This window comes from Choloepus didactylus, chromosome 7, assembly GCF_015220235.1.
Source record: "Choloepus didactylus isolate mChoDid1 chromosome 7, mChoDid1.pri, whole genome shotgun sequence".
Taxonomy (NCBI): domain Eukaryota; kingdom Metazoa; phylum Chordata; class Mammalia; order Pilosa; family Megalonychidae; genus Choloepus; species Choloepus didactylus.
In genome coordinates, this window is record NC_051313.1 from 113830169 (window position 1) to 113842408 (window position 12240).

General features: G+C 41.9%; 1 protein-coding gene across 4 annotated transcripts in view; it reads right to left on the minus strand.

Moving 5' to 3' along the window:
* Positions 1 to 10326, minus strand: part of ZFAND3 (zinc finger AN1-type containing 3) — a 448733-nt gene extending 438407 nt beyond the window's left edge. For 3 of the 4 annotated variants that reach the window (XM_037843177.1, XM_037843176.1, XM_037843175.1), the window contains exon 1: positions 9870 to 10326. In XM_037843177.1, the coding sequence (XP_037699105.1) occupies positions 9870 to 9940 (71 nt within the window). In that variant the 5' untranslated portion in view covers positions 9941 to 10326. Of the gene's footprint in view, positions 1 to 7508; positions 7526 to 9869 lie in introns of those variants that run through there. The other variant, XM_037843178.1, reaches the window with a different exon arrangement.
* Positions 10327 to 12240: the final 1914 nt, after the last annotated feature.

Consider the following 12240-nt stretch of genomic DNA (forward strand, 5'->3'; position numbering starts at 1 on the left):
CAAAGGATTACGAATAGTGAGTCTTTATATTTTTTTCTTAGTTGCTAAGGTATTAGACTAGCTAGAAGGAAAGAACTGAAATGGTGGAACTGTAACCCATAACATTCTTTGAAATTTGCTCTATAGCTCCTCATTAAATTATACTTTGAAAGCTATCACCTTTCTGTATATATGTTATATTTCACAACAAGGAAATAATGGGAACTGTGGAACTGTAACCCATAACATTCTTTGGAATTTGTTAACTACTTGTTAAATCACACTTTAAAAGTTATCACTTTTATGTATATATGTTATATTCCACAATTAAAAAATGGAAAAAAAAAGTTAATATAACCTCCCCCATATGCGTGAGCTGTAAAATCTTTAAAAGAGAAGGGCTGTGCAAGTTGTTTTGCCATGAACAGCAAATAAAGCATAAGATGGGCAAGACTTTGTTGAACTCCCCACCAGGCTTGGAGGTGAAAGAGAAGAGAAATCCCAGAGAATGGAGTACATTGTGACAATACCAATAAAAAAAAAAAAAAAAGGTAGGTTAAGTTCCCATGGCCTGCTGCAAAGAGAGTCCATGGAGAACCATCCTTTAATTGGCTGAGAAAATGCCAACGGGCTCACCAGAAGAGAGATCCTGTGGGATTCCAACACATGAAATAGCAATTTTGCTCAAAGCTACTGCTATTTCCACTGAACTTTAATTCGGAATTTGCACCACTGATGTCATCCTGTGTGCTTTAGCACTTCCCTGTAAGACCCCAGGGACTCACATCCACATTTCAAGAAAAGATACAACTGTTTTCTTTAACCCCACCCACCATCAGTTCATATTAATTTCTCCAGCCCTTACAGATGTGGCTGCCTTTCATATTTTGGCTAGAAGATGGTAGCCACAAAGCATTTTCATTCACAGTTACCCACTTCCATCCACATTTCCCAATCCTCACCCCCTCACATTCTAGACTATCTCTTGACCACCTTCTGTGTCCTTATTCTTCCAACTTCCTTCCAAATCCAGTGTCTGACATGGATATGTCCGGTTACTTTTCTGTACCCCAAATTTAAACACAAAACCAACACAATCCATTCTTTATGTCCCTAGCTCCAACCAAAAACGTACAGTGTAAGTATCTAATTTATCTACAATGAAAATTATTCAAGTAATCTTAGGGAGCTGCCAACTATCAGATTAAAGTATCTAAGTCACTAGACAGTCCAAAACCACGACCAAGAAAATGTAGTCTTTAGGGATGTATTCCCATAGATCAGGTTTTATTGTGGCTATCACTTTCCAAACTAATCCATACTGATATACTACGGAGATCATAAACCCCTGAAACAACTCTAGTATAATCTATTCCATACTCTACACTTTTCACTCAAGATTGCTTCTGTCATTTGCAGACTTAGGCAGTGAAAAAAAAAATTAATATCACAAATAAAATGCTTGGTTTAAACATATCTTGGAAGTGCTACAGCACTGGGGGGAGGGGCCATGTGGGAAGAGGTAATTAAGTGACCTTTTCAGAGAAACAGAATATAGTCCTCAAAGATACCAAGAACATTTCTCCCCAGATTAACAAAAGAATAAATAATCAATCTCCCTATGCAAACATTTCTGTGGGTCAACATCCAAGGACATTACTCTACTTTTAAAGGTGAGCATACCTTTGTTTTATATTAAAAGGGAAAGGCAAACTAGACAGGACTGTATATGGTAAAGCCACACATTGTCTTCACAAAGTTTCATATGCACACACAAAGACTTGAAAAGCCTGGTTTTCTGGATTTCAGTAACAAATGAAGAAAAAGAAGAAAACTATGGTTAGAAACAATATTGTCCTAAAATGAAATATAATATCCACATCTCTCCAGGCATAGAACCAAAGAAATCATAAATCTAGACAGAAACAATTCATGTTGAAAGGCACCACACCTTCCCTCATCTCCAGATTATTAATATTTCTTACTGGTTAATACACTTCTGACCAGTTTAAAAATGACTGTATCACTCAATCTACTTTATGTGTCATTCATTATGTTAAAAAAAATTCTCTCAGGAAATAATTTTCCCAGCACATCTATCCACATAAGCACCCTAGAAAGGATTAAAAACCGAAAAAGGATGGCGTGAAAAAGGCAGAGATTTTGAAAGCACAGGAATGAATAGCAAAGCCCTCTGCCACCTTCTTTGTGTTTCCCAACTTAAGCTAAACCTCCTCACATTATGTCCAGGAATACTATCACCATAAGCCTGTATGAGAAAACTAAGTGCCTGGCCTAAGTACCTGACTGTAGGAAGAGTATTTGTGATGCTCTTGAATGGTCAAAATGCTTCCCCTTCCAAGAAGTGAGAGAGAGTGATTATTTTATACAAATGCACTTCAACTTACCAATGTTGTGCTGGTTTGCATATATTATGTTCCCCAGAAAAAGCTATATTCTTTAATGCAATCTTGTGGGGGCAGATGTATTAGTGTTGATTAGGTTGGAACCTTCTGATTGAGTGTTTCCATGGAAATGTGGCCCCGCTATTCAGGGTGGGTCTTGATTAGTTCACTGGAGTCCTACAAAAAGAGCTCACAAACAGGGACCTCAGAGCAACTGAGAATGACATTTTGAAGAGGAGCTGCAGCTGAGAGGACAGAATGCCCCAAGAGCAACATTTTGGAGAACGCCATTTTGAAACGCAATCTGGGAGCAAGGGATGCCAGCCACGTGCCTTCCCAACTAACAGAGGCTTTCCAGACGCCGTTGGCCATCCTTCAGTGGAAGTACCCTATTGTTGATGCCTTACCTTGGATACTTTATGGCCTTAGGACTGTAACTGTGTAACCAAATAAACCCCCTTTATAAAAGCCAATCCATTTCTGCTGTTTTGCATTCAGGCAGCATTAGCAAACCAGAACAAATGCGTATAAGAGTCTAAGAAATCGCTAAGACATCACAGTTGTTACTCCACACCACTTCACTTTAGCAGAGAGAAATAAGAAAAGGCACTCCCCAAAATGTCCCAAGTACAACACCACCAACCTCACTCTTTGCCAGGTCATTAAAGAGGCAGCAATGAGGCTAAAGAAAGCCCATCCACAGCTGGAAACACAAAATACTCTGGGTGTGGTTCCCACCCCCAAGGCCAGAGTAGAAGCAAGCAGCACCCATTCCTTAGGACCTCTCCCAGACATTCTGCCCTAATGCAAACTTGTGTCCACCCATGACAGAGGACATCTGGGATAGCTGAATGAACAGATGCAGCTAGCTTCCTCCGATTAACAGCTGCAGCCACAACTTATGGTGCTCAGCAATGACTGCAGCTCTGTTCTCTGCCTTCACGGATGACACAGAATTTTCATTCATTTCATGCCACCCCTCAGCCTGGTGCATACAGATCAGTTTGATTTGGCCTGCCACAGATGGATATTCCAATAAATTCCAACTTCCTCTGTATCTAAGTACTTGAATTACTAGAAAATCCAATGCACTCTTTCCTAATCATGCATCAGAAGCTGCCATAGGAGATTTACGTGTGTGAAAACAAACATGCTTCCTCTACAAAAGTCACTTAATAGCCCAAGGTGAGTACCTTCAAAAAGTCTCTCACTACAGAGAAAAAAATTGACTCTCTCTTAGACCAACCTCCTCCCTTTTATAGGACTCCGAGGTTGCCAGTTTAATACTGCTAAGAAAAGAGCTAAAATGATTCACTCAATAGCTAATGTGAAAAAAATGTTCACATTACAGGCTAACTCATACTGAATTTTTAATTCCAATAACTGGTCAAAGGAGCACTTACCATAATGTGGATTAACAGCACTGCTTTTCCCAGTGGAACTAAACTATTAGAGGTGGAAGGAAACTTGGAGCTAAATTAAACTTGGACCTAACTTTTAGAATATGAGAAAACAGAGGTCCAGAGAGCCCACAAGAAAACAGGCTTGAAACTCCTTGTTGCCTATCAGGTCAACGTTCCAGAACCATACTGTACAAAAGAACTTTCTGGGGAGATGAAAATGGTCTTTATCTGTGTTTTACCATAGGGTAACCACTAGTTATCGAGCTAGCAGGCACTTGAAAATGTTGCTAGTGCGACTGTAGAACTGAAATTTTTTTTTATTTAATTAATCTGAATTTATCACTGTGGCTTGTGGCTATCATACTAGACAGTGCAATTCTAGAATACTGTCTTAGATTCCGGTTATTAAACCCTTTAAATAACCTCAACCTCTCTTCTGCATTTACTATGTATAGGGAATTTCTTCCTTTTGTCTAAATATCTCATTCAGCAATTTAATCTTATTATATAAGAATCCAATTCAGAGCAAAATTAGCCTGTTTGTTAAAGCCCTGGTAGAAGTGAGTGACATCAGTGTCATCTACACAGTTGGACTGAAGGCCCTCTTTGGCAAACCAATCTGACACAAAGTCTCACAGCACCCAACAAGCCAGAATCTAGAGTATTTTTTAAGTATTTCATTAAAATTATATAATGTTGTATCTTGATCAGTCACTTCCTTCATTTCACTTGGTTAAGACACCAAACTTTACCTTTCTTTAAAAAGAGGAAAGAATTTTTAATCTCAGTCCTGATCTGTGATTAAGGGATTTCAAAATTTTGCATCACTGTGCATGTATCAACCCCTTTAAGAGCTAATAAAAAATCCAAATTAATTAGTTCCCACCCTCTTAATACTCAGCTTTAGGTAAACAATATTTAATACACTGTTTGGGGTGGTTGTTTATTTTAAAGGACTTTATTCATTTCAAAGAATTCTTACCCACTCTCCTGGTGTTTCCAGCTAGGAAAAGGTTAATTTATAAAAACTACTAACATCAATAGCATTAAGGATTATGAAGAGACTTTGGGTCAAAACTTCAGTACGATTTTTAGTCAAACTTGGCCGAGATCATAAAGTACTGGATTCTCCTCTTTTTGGGGAGAGGGAGGTATAATGGGGAGGAGAAGTGGATAATACCAAAAGAGCCATCTTTGTCCTATATGCTAACTAGACCTAATTCTAAAAAGTTATTGCCTCCAAACAAAGAAAACAAAGACCACTGTTTTCTTTAAAAATAATAAAAATAATTACAGAAATTTATTTCCCTGTACTAAATTCACATCAATGGAGTAAATTTCATATTTTTTTTTTGGATACCCCCAAACTGACCAGGAAAACAGGGCAAGGAGATAAATGTATTGATAGTGAACACAATTAAAATCATTTTATATCTTCAGATGTACATAATACTGAGAGTTGCCGATTAACTGCATAAACAAGCTGTTCTGTTTGTAAGGGAATGCTTCAGGGGGGTATACAATCAAGGGATAATTAGTGACATCACTGGAATGAACATTCTACCGATTAACTAATGACTCACGTTGAGTTTGCATGAACTTAACAGACAAGGTTAAGTTGGCTGAAGTGTGGCAACATGTTCCAATCGGGAGACTGAGGCTGAAGAAACATAGTAAGTGTGAGGGCCACACAATGCTAGGAGCCAAGCACCCTAGCCAGGTGATATACACAGTGACAAAAACAGAAAGAGATGACAATGTTCTACATTAATTCACAAAGACTGGCCTCAGAGAAAAAAAAAATTTATTCATTCTATTCAAGGTAAACTAGTCAGTATCTTGAGGTTGCCAGAAATAAAATGGAATAAAATAAATCATGTTTATATTTTCAGTCAACCTTCTACTAGTAACCATTTCAGGAATGGAAATTATTTGTGAGATTACTCCTTATCTCTGCCTGACTCCATCTTTACACAAAATACATATGTAATCTAGCAAATCTAGTTTTTAGGCAAAATGCTTCAACAGAATAGATCACTAAAATGAAATACTCTAAAACCTATTTCCCTAAAGAAAATGTATCTGTGTAATATTTGTTGGATGACATGATTCATTAGAAGAACTGCTTTTTCTTCATCAAAACAATGAATAGTTTACCCATAAGCCCTATATTTAAATACTCCATTATTCCCTAACTACCACAGGAACTGAATATTTATGTCTACTACACTTATTTATAAAAGAAACAGTACTTCCCAAGGGTTCCAAAATATTACACTGTGATGGAGATTGTCTCCGATTGTGACAGCAAAATATCAATAATAGTCATTGATTTTTATACTTAATAAGTACAAGGAAAAAAAATGTTTCTATCTTCCCCATCCTAATTACCCATTCTATTATCCTATAATAAGCTCAGTATATTCTTATTCTTTTGCTTTTTCCTGTCTTTTCAGTAATATTCTAGGTCTGAAATTTTTTGTGAAGAATCTATGTGCTTCAGTACATGTTTAATATCTAAACCATTTAAAATACAGCTTTAACTAATACTTCCTATAGCTGATAGTTTAGAAAATGCTTTTGTGCATATGTATATTTCAACTAAAGGAAACATTCTTATTTACTATCTTATTTCAGATTTGACAATTATAAACTAGCATTTTTTTGTATGATTACTTAACTCTTATATGAGCCAAGAAAATGTTCGTATTTCCCTAAGAGTTTTAAAAATTTATGTCTCAGAAGAAGAAACTGTTTCTTATGGTCATAACCCTAAAAACACTGTATAACTGTACAACTTCCAACGTCAAGTTAATATTACAAACGAGTTTATCTTCAACAATTTCCACAGAAGCAAATTACCAGTGGAGAAATGAGCTCCCTATAAAATCAGCAACACTTGTACACAATTAAATGCTATAAACCAAGAGGGGGAGAATCGGAAACTTTTAAGTGTTCTAAGCACTACACATTAGAATTGAATGTTCCTCTTGGCATTCTCCTTTCTAGCTGTGTTACCAAAAGGAAAAGACCTCAAAGCTCTCCTATTTAATTCACTGGTGTCCTGACTGGTCAGTGCTGGGCAGCAAGTTCTGCAGCCTGACTCACTGGAGAGAGGAGCAATCCTCAAGAAACTGCCTTTAGTCTGCTGGTGCCAAAACATTCTGCTGAGAGGCTTCTCTGCAATTGGGTGTGGGCCCTGGCTTGCTGACTTTATAAACCAATGGCCTCCACAGAGTACAATCATGCACAAGTTTGTAGAAAACATAACTTCATTTTCATGAAGAGAAAAGGCCAAGATATCTCCTGCGTGGCTTATCACATCCATCTACTTCCTTCCATTCTCCTCCCACCACCCAGTTCAGACCATCACCATCACTGGCTGGATTACTGCTACTGGCAGGCCTTCAGTACCTCCAGACTACAACACATACATCAAACAATAATACAGATACACACACTCATACCCACACATCCAGACCACTCTCAAGATTAACCAATTAATCTTTCAAATTAAAGATAACCACATCACTCCCTGCTCAAAGTTCTTCACTAGCTACCCACTACTCAAAAGTCCCAAGTCCGCAGCATTACCAATGGGGCCTTGCACCACCAATTCTTCTCCTCTCCCCTGCCTCATCACTAGCTGATTCCACTTCACCATCTACCAATCAACCCAATGAACTTTGAGTTTCTCAAATGTGTTAGCACTCCCTCTCACCTCCAGGCCTTCACTCATGCTAATCTCTTCGCCAAAAAGTAACACTCTTCACCCTGTGTATTTCCATTCTTTCCTCTTCTACCCATTCTGCAGGTATAGGCTGAAGACTCACTTCCTCCAGGCTACTGTTCCTCCATGCCCACCCCTGCTGAAGTAAGTGCCCCTCCCATAGCACCCTGTACCAATCATAGCATACTTTAACCATCAGTTGACTTCTCTATGCCCCCTGCTCCCAGAGGACAAGGTCAGTGTCCTCTTGTCCTCCATTATAGTACAGAAACACAAAATATTTGTTGAAAATATTCTAAGTTTACATAATAAACATAGTATAAACCTGGTCTATGCCACAGAGGAAACATGTTCAAAGTTGGTTATATGATGTAAACAAAGCAACAAATTCATTATGCTTTGTTATAAAATGCAAACTACACACATGCCTACAAACACACCCTTACGAAAGGCTAAAACATTAAACAGAATGTGTTCCACCACAAGAATATCTGTGTGTGTGTGTATGTGTGCTCACTACTATTAGGCAAATCACAGCTCATAAGCTCTGGTTGCTTACATTAATAAACTTCTCCTCTAAGCTACTACAATTTCTCCTGGTATTACTCAGTACCCTGATGGATAATTTAAAAAGCTATTGCTTTTCCTTAGTTTCTAAGCCTTGATATAACTTTCAATAAGGGTTCCACTCATGATAATGGTCCCAAGGACATAAACATGTTGCCAGGAAACAGACCTCTGATATCTAGGCATCAGACCTCTAAGTCCTAGGCATTAGTTGACATTGGCAGCTTCTTTCTTTGAGCCCCCAGCTTTTTATAATGAGTTACAATCTATTGCTTCTGACACCAGATTCTCCCAGGGCAGCAGACTGATGTCATAAACGTGATCATACTTAGCTCTCTAAAGAGAGCTCACCAGCTCCACCCTATACCCCCTGAGTGCCATGGGCAAGTTATCCACCCTTTCTAAAGCCTTGGTTTCCCCTTCTATTCATAAACAGATAATGGTTCTTACTTCATAAGATTCTTGTGGGAATTACACTGTCCATGAAAGCATTTAGCAGACCACTCTTTTATTATTTTCAAATCAAAATGAAAGGGAGACCATAAACCTAATATATTTTCATCCCTTAAGGACTTTTGGTAATGCCATAATTTATTTTTAACTAATGTTATTCATAACCTTGGAACTGACAAATACAGAAATCTACATTAAGATCCATTTTTTAATCTTTCTCTGCACTCCCAAAATCAAAGCCTTAATTTCTATCTTAACCATTCCTAGGACCTGAGAGATAAAATACTACAATATTTCTCCCAAAATCACACCAGGAATATTCATTTCCTTCCTGCCTTATGCCCCTCAGAAAATACCGAATCTTAAGAAAAAAGGAAAAAAAAGGCTCAATCACAAAAGTGGGCCTTCAAAGTCTCCAGTTTCCTTACTACAGTAACTATACTCATAAGGTATGATGGAGGCACCTGTTAGGTAAGAGGCACAGAAACCCATGAAAGTATTAGAAAGTATTAGAAGGAAAATTCAAACTAACTTTGGGGAAAAAAAGTAGATTTCACATTTTTCACCCTAACACAGGATGGCCAACTACCAATATCCACTGCCCAATGTGAACATTATCATTCTCATTTAAAAAATGGGTGAGGGGGAATGAGCCAAGAGAACAAACCGGGTCTCACATTCCCAAGCCAGTCTAACTTGACGTGCTTTTCACAAGAAGATTTTACAGATATTCTGAAACATGTTTTAAATAAAGATGAGCCCTCAACACAATCTTATAACTTTACCCCTAGCCTGGATACTGACCTCGACTTTTTAAAAAAAATGAGTGACGTGTGAACAGCTTCCTAAAAGCAAATGGGGCACTGGGATATAATTTAGGAAGTGATGATGCAAGACTCCGGGGGAAGGAAAGTCAGAGGAAATACCCTCCTAGGGCCAGGACACCAACCTATCAAAGCGGAGGGAGGGGGGTCTGGCCTCCATACGCCAAAGAAAGGGGACACCCCTGCTCCACCCGGAGGTGCCAATACCACCCCTCATTCCTCCCCCACTGCCCTGCCCCCCAAACCCGTGGCCTAGGCGGCCCCTAGAAGCCAGAGCCTCGCACAGGCTAGTCCCAGAGGGTGGGCAGCGCACCCCGGGCAGAGCCTTCTTTGCCCAACCCCAGCCCTTCACCCAGCACCCCTCCCCAGGATGCGGCCCCTGCACTATTCCGGTAGGCCCTGCTTGGGCCCAGCCCCTAGGGTCCCGGTCTCTCCGCGCCCCGAGGCCTGCCCCGTCAGCCCCGGAGCCCGCGCTCCCGCCCCCCACCCCACCCGGCTGGGCTCTTACCCCCAGAAGCCGCAGGGACAGCGAGGCGGCAGGCTGGGCGCTTTGCTGCGCTCGCTCCCGGCGTCTCCCATGGTGCTCGGCGGCGGTGGAGCTCGGCGTCGGCGGCAGCAGTGGCGGCGGCTGGGCCTGGGCCCCGCTGAAAAAAGGAGGCGGCGGCGGCGGCGGCGGCGGCGACAGGGGGCTCGGGGCGGGGGGAGGGGGAGGGAGCGGGCGCGCAGGCGGGCGCAAGTCCGGGGCTCCGAGCCGGGATTCCAGGCCGGTCAGCTGGAAGCGGGCCGCACCACTAGGCCTGCGGAGACAGGGGGGACGGGGGAGGAGCAGAGAGGAAGGGCTGAGGAAGAGAGGCGTGCAGGTGAACCCAGGACTGCAGGGTAGGAGGGAAGACCCGGCGCCCTCGGCAGGTCCCACCGCCGCTCCCCAGCCAGAGCGATGTCTTGTGCGGCGGTGTTGGGAAGGACCCGAGGCCCCCGCCGGCTCTGGATTAGCAGCGGCCGCGGTGAAATCCGCACCCCGCCCCCGTGCCCCTCACCCTGTAACACCCTCCCCTTCTCCGGAGGCTGCGCTGACCGGACAATAGCCGCTCCGCCCACTCCCCCTTCGCATGCACCCCTCCCAAGGAGTCACAAATGGTCTCGCCCGGGGGCTCCGCCGCTAAAGCCCAGCAGCTGATCAGCTGGGATCCGGGCGTGCCACTTTGTTCAGCGCTTCAAAGGAAGAGTACAGGGCCGTGAGCAAAGCCGAGAACATCAGACTATTACTCGGCGACGGGCCTCTGAGGCATTTGTATCGTTGGACCTTTTTTGAAATCTAAAACAAACTTACTTTCCTCGTGTCTGAGGAAGGGGAATATTTCTGAGTACTCTGGAGCGCGTTGTTTCCCCCTAAACGCAAATGGTACGCCCCAAGCGGGAGGGGGAGGAGCAGGTTAGTTGTTTAGGGTAAATTGGGCCAGTCCCAGAGCGGCGGCGCCGCGCTGCGCATGTGTCTGGGGAATCCCTTCCCTGGCTGCCAAGAGGAGCAAGGAGTACTTCCAAACCCGGAAGTGGGTCTCGGTCTTCCCGGAGCTGCCGAAATCCTCCACTGCTAGAAAGGTCCGTAACCCGGCTGCTCTCGTTCTTGAACGGTGCCGGGGAACATGTCTGGGGATCTCTTCCCAGCCTCTCCACACCCCACCCATTGTACTAGTTTCACCCGGAAAACTGGTCTCCTTTCGGAGAAATGAACTTCTGGGAAATGGGCTCCCTACTCCGCAATGACGGGGGACTGGGTGTTTTGGTCAGGATCCGCAACCCTCTTACCCCACCCGGAGCCCTAGAGCCGCAAGTTGAAGACGTTTTCCTAGTCTAGGAAAGCGTCTCATCTTCCTAGAGTTTGGGGAGGTGAAGGAGAGAGGAACTGTGGCGTAATTAGTGGTGGAAATCAGAAGTTTGGGCCACCGAAAAATGCGTCCTTCAGCTCTTCTTTTCCTTGATCCTTAACTCATTCTGATCCCCTGCCCATCGTGAGGAGTAGTCTATTGTTGATGACTAATGTCAACACTGAGGTTTTACGGGCCAATTTCTAAGGCCCCGCTTCTTATATACCTTCCCAACCCAGAGCGGATACGAGAGCCTCAGAAGGTATTACCTAGGATAATTTAATTACCAAATGTTACTACTTTATTCCTGTATATGCCAAGTCTCATTTCTGTTTGTTCATTCTCTGTAGATTTGTTAGATGATGTTTTCTTTTGGTTTCTGAACTTCTAAAGAGGAAGGATCACATTTAATTTAGCATCCTCCTGAAGATGCTAAGTGTTGATGGTGAAGACAATAATTACAAAAAGCAAGCCACTTTAAAGCCAAAGCACCCCCACTGTAAGTGCTGGGTTATTTTGCAGAGTATTTAGATTTTGTGGATTTTCACCAGCCTTCAATAAATATTTCTGTCAAAAGTCCATAAAATGAATGAAACCATACAGCACATCTAGCTCTCATTGGACTCATATTGCTCTTAAATTTTCATTTAAACTGACATGAAATTGCCACATTCATGGAAGACTTACAGCATTTGAGTTTAACAAAGTAAAATTAAGTGGGACTCTCTATTGGCATCTTAATGATTTCCTTTAGTATGTGGAAAAGGAAACCCTGAGACCAAAAGAAAAATTTAATATTTAAAGTTTGTCATTCTTGTAACCTGCTTGCCTACTTGCCTGTTTGCCAGTTACTCAACAACCATTGAGTACCTAATATGTACAAGGCATTTCCAGAGCGCTCTGGAGCCTAAAGGGATTAATAAAACATAACACTTACCAGCAGACCCAAACTCCCTATATATACAAAGTTAGACGATTTGGCTCTAATCTTCCTCTCAGGCTTCATTTCTTACT